The sequence below is a fragment of the Onychostoma macrolepis genome, chromosome 01 (assembly GCF_012432095.1).
Source record: "Onychostoma macrolepis isolate SWU-2019 chromosome 01, ASM1243209v1, whole genome shotgun sequence".
NCBI classification, from domain to species: Eukaryota; Metazoa; Chordata; class Actinopteri; order Cypriniformes; family Cyprinidae; genus Onychostoma; species Onychostoma macrolepis.
Window position 1 is genome coordinate 31,782,834 of NC_081155.1, and position 17,239 is coordinate 31,800,072.

A 17,239-nucleotide genomic window follows, 5' to 3' on the forward strand; every position below is an offset into this window, starting at 1 on the left:
CTGGCCTCTCAAAGAAGCACAGAGCGTGAAATATTTCCATTTCCAGAGTGTGTGAATTCTTCAGATATATTTTCAAGTCACATCTGGGCTCTATAACACTGGCGTGTAAACGGTAGATTGAATTTCACGCTGTTGTGCCATCTCTTTCTTTGCAAGCCATGAGCACTAGGTGTATTCTCTTGAGGTCCCCCATATGCTTCAACAAATCACAGAGCTGTATATGTTAAAATTCATTAATCAAAATTCATTGTTGACTATTTATCAGTATCAATCTAATGCATGTCAAAAATAGTTTATTTTATGTTCCAGTCAATGCAATATAGTACTGTACTATACAGAGAAAAAAAAGGTATGGGATTTACTTCTAAAAAAATTCACTAAAATTGTTAGTAAATTTCACAAATAATTACAAAGAATCTTCAAGTAACACACTGAAGACATGAAATTGAAGTAAAAAGACTGATTTTTATGTTGTATTTATATGCAAAACTTCTCACATGACACTAAAATGCAATAATAATTTAACAAAATAAGATGTAACATAAAACCCTATATGTACATAGTTGTTAAAATAAAGAAACAAAAATAGTTATTTTACTGAAAACCCATCAAATGTGAAGTGTCACACATAGAAATCTGGGAGTGCCAATTTGCAGTTTTTCACTGTTAAAAAGATTACTTGTTCTTTTTCACTTCCAAAAACTGTAAAGGTAACAGTAGGCCTATTGTAATATATCCCATTAGGCCTATTACAGTTTTTCGCGGTATAGTAATGGAAAATACTGCTATCCAATCAACAGGTTTTTACCATAGGATTTTTACAGTATTTTACAATTAAAATAATGTAATTTTTACCATGTATGCAACTGAAAAGAAGATAAATTTCATTATAATGACAGACTTGAAGAGGCCTGTGTAACAGATTTTGTATGCAAGGTCCGGGGTTTCTAATAGATTCAAATCACAGTAGATTAGGTCCATTTTTTAAATGACTTATTTTACATAATAAATTCAAGTCTTATGGATGTATTGTTCTAATAATGCATAATGCAGACTTAGAGGATGCCACAAAAGGCTTCACCTGTCAAGTTAATTAAATACAAAATGGGCGCAAATGTGTAACAGACCTGTATTTTAATTGAAAGGAACTTAAAACAGGCAACCGCAGCTCTTGAATAGTCTGACTTCATCTCCTCCTGTATAATTCAGTAGAGGAGATATTATGTGGTGTGACAGCACTAGTGCATGTAGCAGTCTCATTTCAGAAACCACACAACATCCTAACAAGTTTACATAACCTACTTTACAATACACACACTCACAACTGTATTTCTTATGTTACAGGGGTCTGACATTTTTTTGTTTTTTCATCAGCCAAATGTTCTCCATAACTATGAACTAACAACACTTCTAAATTAATCCATACCTCACTGTCTGAAAGAAAAACAGTATTTAAAGTATTTCAATTTAAGATATAGATATTATTGAATGGAAGGTTTGATTTACACACACACACACACACACACACAATTATAGTTTAAAATGGTGTAAAAGTGAGTCTTCTGAAAGGTAAAATTATTCTATGACTTTTATTGCCCAAATGTTAATTGAAGGTATTCCATTAGCATCACTGTAAATTTAAACTTAATGACCTTTAATGAATATATGTATGAAATGTACATCCAGTTCATGGAATTACTGAATAATATCCCCATGAAATACAATAAATATTACACTTTAGACACTATAACACAAGCAACTTCATTTTTCTGTCCCCTTTTTTTACTCCACAAATTAAAAATTATTAACGTGTCTACAGATCACTTATTACAAAAAAAAAAAAAAAACTACTTTGAAATTTAATCTAATACAGTTTCCCAGACCACTAAACATTAACCTCAAAACTGTTTCAACTGAATAACTCTTGACATTCAGGTAAAATGACAAATGAATAAGAGTCTAGCTAAGAAGAGATTTTGTGGCATTTAAATAAAATAAAATAAAATAAAATAAAATAAAATAAAATAAAATAAAATAAAATAAAATAAAATAAAATAAAATAAAATAAAATAAAATAAAATAAAATAAAATAAAATAAAATAAAATAAAATAAAATAAAATAAAATAAAAATAAAAACATTCATTGCCAACAGATGGCAGCATGTCCCACTCTAATGACACTGGTTGCAATAACGTTCATCTTTATGACTAATATTCATTGTGAGGGAGCTTTGATGTGCATAATAAGTATATAGTGTCAGGTTGAAAATAAAAATGGCATGATTCACTGAGATATAACACTACACTGCAACTTTCTCAGAGGGTGTTAACTAAACTTTTGCCCCAAATCCTCTCCTTGATCTGTTCAGGTAAGAATTACTACATCTAACTTACAAATATGTACTGTTCTAGTATGGAGCCAGGCCTAATGTCTTCAAGACTGTCTTTATGGGTCTCAGAACTGCATTTACCAGTAAAGTAACAAACAATTTAATTCTATTTCTCTGTATATTATGATGCTTTATTCAAGTGTTTTTGAGTGATTAACTAGCTAGTTAAAACTGCACGTCACATAGAAACCAGTGTGTCACTTACTCTTCCTTACTGTGGTAACATGATATCCAAAAAGGAACCAGTGTCACCTGCTAAGAGTAGCATATTCAATTAATCTGAAGGGATATCATGTCATTCTGTGTTAACACAATGCAATTGTCTTTATCTATATAAAATATTTATCTATATAAAAATGCACTGTGTTCTGTGCTGTCTTGATCATGGAGAATTGTATATGCCTCTGAATAAAGGAAAGGCAACAGTGCAAGTTATTTAAAAAAAAAAAAAAGCATTTCATTTAAAGTGAAATCAGGATTCCAGTTAAGCTATTCTTTCTTTCTTCATCTCTTCTCTTTGAGTTGATTGAAGGTCAGAAAAGTTAAATTCTGTTCCTCTTTTTTTCTACATCTTTTTTTTTCTTCGCCTTCTGCCCTCCAATCTTTGAAGCTTCAACTCCAATCTTCTGAACACTCATATTCTTTCTCATATAATGAAAGGTGAGAAAGTGAGAGGGTAAAAGAGGGAGAGATACGGAAACCCTGATAGTGTGCCCACTAGGGTCTTCTCTGAGGTTATAAGGGTCATTTAATATAAATTTGAGCCTGTAATACTTCCTATCGCATCGCTTTCTCTCTTTCTAGTACAACCCGAATTCCGGAAATGTTGGGACGGTTTTTTATTTTATTTGAATAAAATGAAAACTAAAAGAATTTCAAATCACATAAGCCAATGTTTTATTCACAATAGAACATAGATAACACAACAAATGTTTAAACTGAGAAATTGTACAATTTTATGCACACAATGAGCTCATTTCAAATTTGATGCCTGCTACAGGTCTCAAAATAGTTAGGACGGGGGCATGTTTACCATGGTGTAGCATCTCCTCTTCTTTTCAAAACATTTTGAAGACGTTATGAGTTTCTGGAGTTTTGGTGTTGGAATTTGGTCCCATTCTTGCCTGATATAGGTTTCCAGCTGCTGAAGAGTTTGTGGTCGTCTTTGACGTATTTTTAGTTTAATGATGCGCCAAATGTTCTCTATAGGTGAAAGATCTGGACTGCAGGCAGGCCAATTCAGCACCAGGACTCTTCTACTACAAAGCCATGCTGCAGTATTTGGTTTTGCATTGTCCTGCTGAAATACACAAGGCCTTTCTTGAAATAGACGTCTTCTGGAGGGGAGCATATGTTGCTCTAAAACCTTTATATACCTTTCAGGATTCATAGTTCCTTCCAAAACATGCAAGCTGCCTATACCATATGCACTTATGCAACCCCATACCATCAGAGATGCTGGCTTTTGAACTGAAAGCTGATAACACGCTGGAAGATCTCCCTCCTCTTAAGCCCGGAGGACACGGCATCAGTGATTTCCAACAAGAATGTATAATTTGGACTCATCTGACCATAGAACACTTTTCCACTTTCAAAAAGTCAGTTTTAAATGAGCCTTGGCCCACAGGACACGACGGCATTTCTGGACCATGTTCACATATGGCTTCCTTTTTTGCATGATAGTGCTTTAGTTGGCATCTGCAGATGGCAAACAAATTGTGTTTACCGACAGTGGTTTCTGGAAGTATTCCTGGGCCCATTTATTACACTTTGATAAAAAAAATTGAGGAAACCCTTGCCTTAAAATTTTTAAGTAAATGATAATTAAAAAAAATAAGTAAATTGAATTGTTCACTTAACTTTTTTTTTTTAATTATTATGTACTTAATAATTTTAAGGCAACGGGTTTCCTCAGTTTTTTTAAGTTAAGTCAACTTTCACTTTTTACAGTGTAATTTCAATGACAGAATCATGCCGATGAGTAATGCAATGTCGTCTGAGGGCCCGAAGACCACGGGCATCCAACAAAGGTCTTGTCCCTTATGCACAGAGAGTTCTCCAGTTTCTCTGAATCTTTTGATCTTTTGATCTTTTGATGATGTTATGCACTGTAGATGATGAGATTTGCAAAGCCTTTGCAATTTGAGGTTGAGGAACATTGTTTTTAAATAATTCCACAATCTTTTTATGCACTGTTTCACAGATTGGAGAGCCTCTGCCCATCTTTACTTCTGAGAGACTCTGCCTCTCTAAGACATCCCTTTTATAGCTAATCATGTTACAGACCTGATGTCAATTAACTTAATTAGTTGCTAGATGTTTTCTCAGCTGCATCTTTTCAAAATGTCTTGCTTTTTCAGCCCTTTGTTGCCCCCATGCCAAATTTTGAGACCTGTAGCAGGCATCAAATTTGAAATGAGCTCATTTAGTGGATAAAAGTGTACAATTTCTCTTTTTAAACATTTGTTATGTCCTCTATGTTCTATTTTGAATAAAATATTGGCTCATGTGATTTGAAAGTCTTTTAGTTTTAATTTTATTCAAATGTAAAAAACGTCCCAACATTTCCGTAATTCGGGTTGTACTTTATATGCTTATAAGATCTAATTTCTGCCTCGTCTTTTGATTCTTAAAATGACATTTTAAAAAATCTAAAATCAACAAAAGGCTTATAACCAAGAATCATATTATTATTATTATTATTATTATTATTATTAGCAATATTACATTCATTTTATTGGGGGGTACATAGTGTGGGGGGTTATAATCTATTATACAACAATAGTTTTGCAACATTTCATATTAAAATTTATAAAATACTATAAAGTGTTCTAATATAAAAATTATAAATGTATTAATGTCTTTATGAAAGTAGGGTTATTTTTGAGATTTATCACAAATCAAAACCTTTTGTTTTCTTTCAAAAGCAAGATTTGCATGGCTGTAGGTTATATGCCAGTAAGGACAGATTAAATGACCTGTGACTCTGACAAGAAAAGAAGAGAACAATACAATAAAAGTTAGTTAATGCGCTCTGAGTCGAGCTGATGGTGCATGAGGCTTGTCTTTTTCCCCCAACTGTTTTCTGCTCTTGTCTGATGCTGAGAGACAGTTATGCAAAGCTTGTGGATGCCGTGAGAAGGAGAGAAGAGGGAGAGGTCATATACCGGTGTCTGCCACCAATGGGGTTTTGGGGACTGTCAGATTCAATGCCTTGCTCTCTCATTCATAGTCCTGTGTGAGAACCAACGTCTGCCGGGGCACCAGTGTGTGATGAATCTGTTTGCAATTCATGCGGCTGCAAAGTGCAGCACACTGTAAAAACATATGTGCTCTGAGGGCCAATTCAGTTTTGCCAGTCTATAACATCAAGCAGTACAATAGTGTGTGAAATTGTTTTTAATGATAATCATTTTGTATGGGTAAAATGTGATAAGCAGGTTTTTGTTTATTTATCACATGGGATAACACTTTCTTAGACAGAGAATGTATTGTATTGTATTCCATACTCTTTCCATGATATTGTTTTCTCCAGTTAAAAAGCCAGTTTGACTGAATCAGGTGAGAAATGTGCACAAATCAAGCACCGTTGACAAGTGAAAACCGTCTAAAACAGTTCTAAACAAATATGTTAATGGATGTGTGAGGACAACAGGGGATGGGCTTTTTTACTGAAGGAAGCATTATTATGGATTATAGACCTGTATTTTGGATACATTATATAATAATACATTTATTTCTTACAAACACACTACTTTAGTACTGGAGTTTAGTACTGCAGTGGATCTGTTGGTGAGCATGTGATGTAATGCTAAATTTCTTCAAATCAGTTCCGATAAACAACCTTTTCTACATCTCGGATCATCATAGTTTTAAAATAGCAGGCTAAATAAGTAAACAAAGAAATCACACTAGTAGATTTTAACTGAAATGTTGAACTGTGTTCTCGGGACAAGAGTCAGTTTGGAATCAATTGTAACACTGATATCAGGATTAAGTTGTTTCATGTGATCTCATTAATTTATACAATTCATTCATTTGAACTTCATTATCGATGATTTTCTTTGTAATTTTCCATTGCATTTTTTGTTTTGTTTTGTTTCTTATATTTTATATTATAAATGCATAAATATTGTGGGAGATTTCTCTTTCTTTTTACTTCAGATACATGTATTACTCCACATTCCAGAAAAAAAGGTATTCTTCTCAAATCAGTGTCTAAACAACAGGTTTCAATTGTGTCAATTTATCCTAGATTGTCAACATGTTTTAAGTGCACTGAATCTTTCCCCCTGAGCAATAAGGCTGAAAATATTAAATAGGTTTTTGTAGTCAAGACTTCAAGGTTTTTAAATAGGAACTGACTTCCAAAAATAAATCTACCCAGAAAAATATTCACTGGAGTAAAAAGTGTGACAACAAGTCCCGGTTTGCGCTATCAGACTACAGCCTTTGGACGTCAGGGACATTGTGTCGTGAGCAACATGGCTTTAAATGCATTGCTCAGTGGCACAATAGTGACAGGAATCATGATTTAAATTCAACAGTGTTTAGAACAGCGACTTTCGGATTATCCGTTCACGTCTTTAACCTCTAAAATTAATTAAAGAGAGGAATGTAATACTTAAGATTTAGTGCACCGATCACAAAACACCTGATGATGCTCTCGCGCTGCAAACTCATATTTATTTATAAATCCTCACTGAACCAAATAATGACCCATGAAGAACATTGCCCAATAAAAGGGGGTTTAAATCTCCCCTCGGATTCAATACTTTAAATGTAAATTTTACAAGCATCATGTCGCGGTTGGAGCATATTATTCACAGCAAGTGAGTGAAATAATTCCCGCAGTTGCGTGATCCAGATGGCGTCTTTACGCATAATGTAAGAGCGCGCGCCAGGTCCGTAAATCGTTTATGTATTGTTATGCATAGTGATTAGACTCTTGGCTGAGTCTGATTAAACCACAGAAAAAGACAGTTAATGGGTCACCGTTTAAGGATAACATGCTGATTATAGACAGACTGCTCTTGCATTGCGGTCACAAACGTGATTGAGAAATTAAAAGCAAAGCAGAGAGAGAGGAAGAGAGAGAGAGAGCGAGAGAGAGAGGAAGAGGGCGCGCAAGTGTTACCTACCTCTGCACACAGCTCGGATGCTGACAGACTAAAGTTTCGTCGGCTTGTGTGTATAAGGACAACTTCCCATCACAGGAATGATGCAGAATCAAAGATATTTTGGAATTGTACACCTTGGAATTTTTATATGGACGTCATTTTGTATTAAAGGTAGGTGCTGTTGCTTTTTTTTTACTAAAGTAATTTGCGCAACATAAAATTTAACCGTAAAAGTGAACTCCGTGAAGGTGCATCAATGTGCTTTTACTTCAGTGTTGTTGTAGTAAGATGTTAACAGCCTGAATACATGAAGTATGACAAAACAGTTACTAAATTAAAGCGAGGATTGATCATTTCACTGTATAAATATATGAGCATGTGTGTTTATCTTTGTGTACAGCTTGTAAAAGTGTCTGTGTGCGATTTGCCTTGCAGCACCTCGACCCCTTAATACCCCATAACATCTGGCATGATCGCACTGACGCATGAGCACTGACAAAAATACCGCACAACATCCTTAGGTCTTCTCGCTATTGCGCCAATGTGAGACGCGAGCAACCATGGCAAGGACGGGAAGAAAGAAATGCTTTTATGACCTATAATTGTGTACGGGTATGCACGCGCATCAAGTGCATGTCTCTGTACTCGACTTACTTTCGATACTTTCAATTACGCCTCTTACAATAAATCTGTGATGTTCGAGTGGTGTTATGCCTGAACGACATTTAATATTGATTAGCTCTAAAAATTTCTTAGCTGACACAGAAAGTAGTTCTAAAAGAAACCAAAGTAGCCTAACAACCATTGCGTAAACACATAAGTGAAAAGTCCCATTATTAAATCAGCACTCTTAGAACATCACTCAGCCAATCAAATTTGAGGAATGGAACTAATTTTGTACAATCCACCACACTTACACATTAGCATTGGAACTGGAATTGCTCCTCTGAATAATAACCTGTCAAATAGAGAACTTGGATTGTGACTTTTTGGATAAGGAGCACATTCCATTCCTGAAAGTGGTCTCTTTGTGTCCTTTAATTCCCTTTACAGCCTGAGCATGATTAAATTTCTCTGATTGATTTTGTCTGGACATTCAGTGTGTGGGGGGGTTTCTGTTCTAACCATTTAAGGTGTGGAATTCTGTTAAACTATTTACAGAGGTCAAACTCACCCATTGCCCTTAGTATTTCAGCAAAATTACTTCAGTTTATGACTCTGGTCAGCTATGTGCCAATTATGGTAATATTGTAAGACTGAGTTTGCAGATTTCTTTAAAAGGTACAGTAGAACAGTTGCAAACAAAGGGCCCTGGATTCCTGGACCTCTGTTGTCTTTCCATAAAATAATAAGAAAAAAACAGATACAAATTAAATATATATTTTAAGGCACCATGAAATTAAAATTTACCTTTGTTATTTTTTAGGGAATAATGCTATGTTTATCTGATTTTTTTTTTTTTTTTTAATTTTTATGTGCCCTCATAATCAATAACCAATGCTTTAAAAGCAATGATGACATTTTGCTCTTCTGACACCAAAACAGCAAATCAGGATAGATATTTTCTTTATGTATTTTATCCTACCTTCTGACAATATTCACAGCATGCTCCTGGCTATCATGGTGGGTCAGAGTTTATACCATGACCTTAAAATCGCGTAGACCTGCAGCTTACACTATTTGGCTGAGAGAAAATGGTCAGCATGTAGATTAGAGCAATATGGCAGTCATACCATATGTTTTGCATTAGTAACATACTCAAAATAAACAGCCTAAACAAAACCCAGACCTGAACCCTATAGAACAGTGAGCCAGACCTCATCATCATGTCAGTAACGTAACTCACTGATTGTATCAATATTTACTTTCAAAATAATGGCAAAAAAGCATTCATTCTTCCCTTTGCTTCCACACTTCTTAGAAGCTTTTCCACTAGGTATTGGAAGAGTGACGCAATGATTTGCTTGATTCAGATGCAAATGCATCATTGAGATCAGGCACTGATGTTAAGTAAAGGGGCTTGACTGACACCTGGTATTCCAGTAAATTGCAATGGGGTTCATTGTGGTTCAGGTCTGACATTCTACATCAAATCCAGAAAACAATTTCTATATAAACCTCACTGAACTGTGTTATTGTATGATGTTGCATTAAGTTTTGTTGTCATAGAAATGACTGAAATAGCTTAACCTGTTATTAGCTCATTTTTTGGCCATGTATTTCATACGCCTAACCATATGCTGTTTAAGGTTGCCAAGCAACGTAACTTAGCATATTAATGTAGAATTAACTAAAGTGCAGTCACAGGTGTGCATATATTGGCTGTGGTTTCATGCATGGTGTATATCCAATCAGAATTTAGACTCGCATTTAGATCTGTTATAATGTGGGTAACAATTAGCCTAATGGTGGTCTATTAATATGATATTTTGGTTTTCAGCTTCCCCCATATGTGATGTGAAAAACAGTAAAATTTACTTTCATTCTGAAATTGCTAGTAAATTAGTAAATTACACAAGAACAGGTTTTCATACTTTCCCTTACTATTTAGAAAAATAATTTTATTACAGTGTAGTTGAGACATTATAAAATTATAAGAATAGAGAGGGTTTTGTTTTTAAAGTGCATTGACAGTAACAAGTGCATGTTTGATGCGATGGAGTTGGGAAGAACATTCCACCAGTGGTATATTAAAGGAAAAGATTTGGCCATTTTGTGCATATCCAATGACTTCTGTATGCAATCATCACTTCAGTCATCAAGCAAGCAGCAATTGGCAGCCAGTAGAGTGAGACAAAGAGAGGTCTAACATGCTCTCTTGGGGTTGCTGAAGACCAAATGCACATTTTCAAAGGCTGATTGTGCATATAAGAAAAAGCATTGCAGCAGTCAGTCAAGATAGGACAGGTTTGATTTACTTAATATTATAGAGGTTCCCAAACTTTTTCATTCTAGGATCCACCAAAAACTATTTCTTTTCTTTTCACAAACACACATACAGAAACTACTTTGAGGAAGATGCATGGACATTGCTGTACAAATTTCTTTCAAAATGTAGCATCTGATATCCATCACAAAATACTAATTACCAGTTTGCTAAAATCAACTTTGAAATCAACTTTGATATCATGGTGTAGCTACATTTACGAAAAAAGTTTACCATAAAAAATTTTACATTACTTATTTAATGTTACAGAACTTATTTCTGTTATCGTTAATGAATTATTAATAAAAACAATTTGCAGATTAGGTCTGGCTTTCAGTTTTACTGTAATGTTGAATGGCCATAATTACTTATATATAAAAAAATATATAAAAATATCCATTCAATAGAGGCATCAGTGTCAGTATTTGGTGTTATTGACACTGGCCTTCATTAGTAAAAAGATAAATCAATTTTTAAACTATATTGTTCCCACATTAATTTGGAGAGTCATTGTTAAAATATTATAAATACTATTTATGATTACAACAACTGTAATGTTAGGTTATTATGATTAATTACAGAAATCTGTGTGATTAAATCATTATTTTCTTTAATCAATCGACAACCCTGCTTCTACCACTTTACCCATAATCTTGGCAGGTAGATGTTCTCAGTGCTGAAAAATCTAAGAGCAATGATTTGTCGTAAAAAGTGATAAAGTAAATGTACTGTAAAGTTAATTAAGCTAATATATTTCACACTCTAAATAATGCGTGACCTTATTTAGGCACTAGAAAACAGAGAGCATGAGAATAAAGGATTAGTAACTTTCCAGGGTTTGCTGCTTCACCACTATTCTCTCTTCCCTCTGCCCCCTTTAGCCCAGTACTGCCATTACTGAATAAATGTATTAAGAAAGCGTGCTTTGTTTAGCTCTTTCCCTCCTCTATATCTTGTTTTTCATCAGGGAAGAGTGGAGTGATAGCCATTCAGCTTTTAAAGCCAAATGTTCATCGCTAATCTGGACTATAACACAATCCTACAGAGAGTGAGCTGACCCATTTATTCCACAGGGATTTTCTCTTTCTCTCTCTTTTTTCCTCACTTGTTTTTTTTTTTTTTTTTTGCAAAGGCACGAGGTGAAACTTGATGTGTTATTAGACCGGATGATTTGATGTTTGAGTCAAAGAATATCTTGTTCCTGATCAGGCTTCCATATAAAATGATTTGCTCTTTATCCTCAGTGGAGAAGAAGAGTAATTTACAGCGTTTCTGATTCTGATCTAACTTGTGCCGCCATAATCATACTTGGATTGACATAAATCCCCATAAAAGGCCTGGACTGTGAGTAAGCAAACACACATACACACACACACACACATGCAAAGAACATCTGCGTCTGATCCTTTCCAGCAGAAGATGTAATCAGAGAAAGAAGAGCTTGAGAAATCAAAAAAAGGAAAAACTAAATCTGTCTTTTTCAATGTTTGTTTCTTTCTCTCTTAAACTGTTTTTCCCCCTCTCACAAACTTACATTATATGCATTTTTCTCTTTCACTACAGTGGTTCTCAACTGGTGGGTAAAGACCCAAAATGTGTCAAAATATATAATATTTTATAAATGCAAATAATAAAATGGAACTAATCATCTAATCATGCATAGTCAGTATAGCAAAATGAATAGACTTATTGAAAGGAGAAAATGCTCCCCAATACGTCCAATTAAATGCTACAATATTTTGGCACAAACTGATTTGTCACCTAAGAGTCAAAGATTTAAACATGTAAAATTTACTTTACTGTACATCCCCTCATCCTCAAAAATCATTAACAAACCTCTGCAAAGTAAAAAGAAAGCACAATGCATTAAATACAGGTTCCCTTGAAAAAAAGGAAAAACAGCTCATTTCAATGAATATTAAATATATCATTGTTGCTGTTTTAATAATACGGATATATTGTTGTTATAGGAATAATACCACTTCAAAATTTGATCCCAAATCTGATGTAAAATCCTAAAGCAAAACCAGTTGAGAACACACTGTCTCTCTGTTCTCAGTTCTCTTTTTCTCTTCCATGTCTTTCACATTATGTCTAACACTCTTTTTTTACAAGTCTCACTGTCACAACGCTTCCATTGAGCTGTCTTTGCTATTATGTTTCAACATTTGCATGAAATTCAATAAATCACCCAGGTTCAGACTCTCTGTGAGCTTGCTGATCTCATAGCCACCCGTCTCCCTCTGGAGTCTCCTTGATTGTTGTTTGGGGTTTAGCAGTGTATGCTAGCACTGAAGTGTGAGGAAAAGTTCAGTGAGGGCTTGTTTCCTAAGCAGGCTAAAGTGACATATACTTGTTCCAGTCCTTTTAAATATGTAATATCACTCTGTCCCACATTGTGTTTCACAGCTTCTGTTTGCTCAGCTTTGAGTTTACACCGCAGCTGTTGTATTTGTTTACCCACATCCTTTGTGATGTGTGTGTGTGTGTGTGTGTTTTAAATATTTCTAATTAGCTAGCTAGCTATAACAAATTACTTATCTGAGTGGCATTTTCACACAGTGTACATTGCCAGAAATGTTTTTTAAAACGCCCACCAAGTATGAACATAAAATAGATTTTTATTGGTTTATTTTAGTCATCCCTTTGTTATTAACCATTTTATTGCCATATTTATCTTTTAAACATCATGTGCTTGCAAATTTGAGAAAATGGGTTAGTTAACCTGAGGCAATAGAGGGTTAATCAATGACGGCACATGCATAGTAATGAGAGTGTGGGAAAAAGATTTTTAAATAAGTAATGAAATTTAACAAATGTGATTTAAAGGATTTTATGTGCTGTAGATGTGACCAGGATAGAGTTGGTCTGAATCACAACAGCCACACTATCACATTCACCAGATACTGCATAACCTTCAGGCTAAAATGGGCTTGAAGCCCAAACACTTATTTCATTAGGATGAATTATGGTAATCTGGAACACCTAAACTCTGATGTGTACATTTCACAAGCAAGTCTATGTTAACACTACACTCTTTTGAGATGTCAAATGCCTCGCCTTCAGTGTTAATGAGAGCAGACGGCTGTAGTCTGGGGAGGAGGGGAAAAAAGAACAGGCAAATCAGACACATCTCACTTCTCATGTGGATTAGCAATCTACATGAGCATTTTTTTTTCATATTCTTTCTGACCAATTAAGTGCATACAGTAGAACAAGTAGTCCAATTTATCTAGTTTCACCAGAATATGTGTTTCTCCATTTTAGTGTTAATAAAAACATGATTTCCTAATGTTGTTTAAATCCCAACATTCTCTACAGAGATCAGAGTGTTGTGATCACAAAACGTATATAACACAAACATAAATAGAGTTAACATTTTAGGCCAAACCAAAAGATTGTAAGTTGTTTCCCTTCATGCTCTAGTTTGTGCAATTTGTTAAGGAGCAATTGATGGATCTGGCTCTGAAAGTGTTTTTGGCACACATCACATCAAGTCAGAAAGCATTTCTAACTGGCATATAACTAGTGGTGACCACCGGTGGTCCATCAGATTGTTCATTTCAAATCCTAGCAGGGTTGTCAAGTAATCTTGATCGTATTTTAAATAAAAGAGCACTGAAGTGAACTTAAACTTCATAAGGTTACTATAGTGGCCATATCTACTATGTACTGTACCTACATCAAAAATAAGTACAATGTATTTATTGTGTTCATAATGTATTGCAAATCACTTTAGCCGCTATTGAGGTGGGATACGGGTGAGGTTAGGGGCAGGTTTGGTGGTATGGGTAGGTTTAAAGGTGGGTTAAGGTGTAAGAGATTGGTCATAAGTGTAACTATAAATGTAATTACAGAAATTATTTACAGATGTAGTTACATGCAGGCATTTTTAAAAAATATGTAAAAACATATATGTACACAATAAATGCATTGTACCAAATGATTACATACTAGATAAGGCCACTTAATATAAAGTGGGACCAGAAACTTAGCACACTTAAGTACACTTTTAAAGAGTACCTTTGTAATAATGTTAAATTAAAAGTTTTACTTTAAAGTACATTTTAAATAATAGTTTTAATAATTTTTTATCATTCTTTAAAGAAGTACATTTGTCCTGACTAACATACTAAAGAACATGTAAAGTACTTGATTATCAATTAAAATGTAGCGCGTTATTCAGTATTACATTTAAAATATGTCAAATGTACATCGTAACCTTATTCATTACTAATTTATAAAAAATATATTTAAATACAGCTTCAATAGAAAAAATATGTTTGTAAGTATATAAACTTTAATTTAAAAGACAATAGAAGTAATTATGAAATTATATATAAAGATGTACTTAAAATTATATATTAAGATGTACTAAGTGGGTTAGAAACACGCTACTGTTCAGTTAGTCGCATTTAATATACATTTAAACTATAATTTTTCATCATTAATTTTTTTATATATATTTTTCATAACATTGCAAGCCACAGTGAACTAAAAAGGTGGTAAAATATCCAATACATGCACGATATTTTAATGTTTTTGTTTTATTTCTCAGTTTAAAGAGCTGGGTGACGTCGTAGTAAATTGCAGAAATAAGTGCAAAAAGTGTCCCAGATTACACTGATTATACAAGAGAACAAAAGAGAAATTAATGTGTTGCCTCTGATGGAATCTGTCATTTCTTCACAGTAGGGACCTCGTTAAGAGTGTCAGTCATTCTCGTCATGGGCTGTAATCCTTTAGTGTCATAGTGCTAAATCCTCTGTTGCTTCCTCTGTTGTCGGTTGCTCCATGCTGTGATTTGTGTGTGTGTATGTGTGAGTGACACTATTGCCGAACCAGTCTTTTAGAAAGTAAACTTTCAAAACAACTTTCAAATAGGATTTTTAGCCTGAGCGTTTACAAGCCCAGCCTGTATCCTGCTGCTCGGCATGTCCTCTATCTAGCAGCTATCACTGTTCCTGCGGGAACAAGAGATTGAAGTCTCATTCTTTAACAAACGCCCATGCATTGAAATGCATTCCTGACATTTCCTTTTAATGGAAAGGATTTAATAAAACAGCAGTGTGCGGCAGAGGTGTGGTTATGACTTCTGCGAAATAGTTTCTGCAAATATCAGCCATTAGGGGAAAAGAGCACCATATTGAATCAAGGAGGAAAAAAATGTTTAATGGTATATGGTTTAGTGGTAATTGAAAAAAAGGACCATGTGCACACTCATAATTGAAAATGAATTGTGACCTAGCCGATATCTCTTTCTAAGCAGCTTCTTGTGTTTAACTTATCTACCCATTTAAGGTTTGGCTGCTCTATCTGTCTGTATGGACCACATCAGTGCAAAAAGGCAGTTACCACTGCTAAAATATTTCCACTGATAATTGCAACTTTTCTTGGTTTATTAAAAAGCACATTCTTCAAGAACAGAAGTCACTCATTACTGACATTCTGACTTTTGATCCAGAATGACTTTTGAGTTTTTTTAGTGCATAGCTTAATTTAATTATTTTATATTATTGTATTATTCTAGCAATAAATTGTATTAATAATATATAATACATATAACTACAGCAAAGGTCATTGGAGTATGTTTTACCAGAAAATGCTATTTCAGTCTTTGTACTTCAAAATGTTATGTTTAATTTAATGTGTTCAGTGAAAGTAAACATGAAGTGAACCCTGTTGCAACAACAAAAATATGCTACAGTAAAAACTAACAACTATATGGGCTTCTAATTGGTAAGAACCAGTTCTAAATAATGTCTTCTGAAAATAATTTGACACCTTAATTCTTAAATATGTATGTTTGAACATCAAAGTTGACATCTTTCTACTGAATAAATAAAGAAAATGAATACATTTTCAGAAACAACAGTGATGTTTTATGTGTACCTATGATTAAAGTCAATGCATACTTGGTTGGTTGGCAGGTTTGACATTGATATGATGCATATCTTGCATCAAAATGCTGAGAGTTTGCATCAGTGCATTCATTCAAAACTTGATTTTATACTAGATTTTATGCGAGCTGCATATTGTTTGCTCTGTCTCCCTCTCTCTCCATCACAGCTGCAATCTCATGCACAGATACACAGAACATACGCTCCTTTTAATTTCCTCATATGCATTGTGAGTCAAGAGAGTGTGAGTGATGCCTCTTGCTTAGAATGTGAATGAATTCCTTTGATTTATGAAGGAAATTCTTCTTATATAACAACATAACCATACTGAATCTAAACATAGACATCATCACAGATGTTCCAAGAAAATTCAATTATCCACATTGAATTATCTAGGACTGCTAATATTATGTCATTCATTAGTTTGTTGAAATTTTCCGTTTCATCTCTCCATCTCATCGTGTTTTTACATTTGAGAAAATCCCATTTGTACACATCAGGGCGCTTTAGTCCATCTTTGGAAGGAGTGGGTCTTTCTGAATATTTTATACTGCTGATACACTGCAGTTTTACATATTCTTTTCTTTTCTCAGAACGTTCCTTTCATGTGTTTTTATCTACATGTCCCTCAGGGTATTAGTCTCAGTTACCGAGTCGCCTATCAGAGCCTGTGGAAATCAAATCTGTCTAACGATTAATTAATAATTTAACCCCGAACCATCTGTCTGTGAATTCAGTTTTGATTGGATAGTTCACAAAATATTGTCATTATTTACACTTGTTCCAAACCATTATGACACACAAAAATTATTATAATTGCCATGAAATTATTGCCAAGCTTTGGGAAAAGGACCATAAATGTATAATAAAAGTGGTCCACAGGATATATATGCTATATATGTT

At 34.1% G+C, this 17,239-nt stretch overlaps 1 protein-coding gene across 1 annotated transcript in view; it reads left to right on the plus strand.

Annotated features, from left to right (window-relative positions):
* The first annotated feature begins 7,463 nt into the window (after window positions 1-7,463).
* chrna8 (cholinergic receptor, nicotinic, alpha 8) overlaps window positions 7,464-17,239 on the plus strand; it is a 70,225-nt gene continuing 60,449 nt past the window's right edge. Inside the window, exon 1 of the mRNA XM_058775973.1 lies at window positions 7,464-7,681. Coding sequence (XP_058631956.1) covers window positions 7,609-7,681 — 73 coding nt within the window. The 5' untranslated portion in view covers window positions 7,464-7,608. The remainder of the gene's footprint in view (window positions 7,682-17,239) is intronic.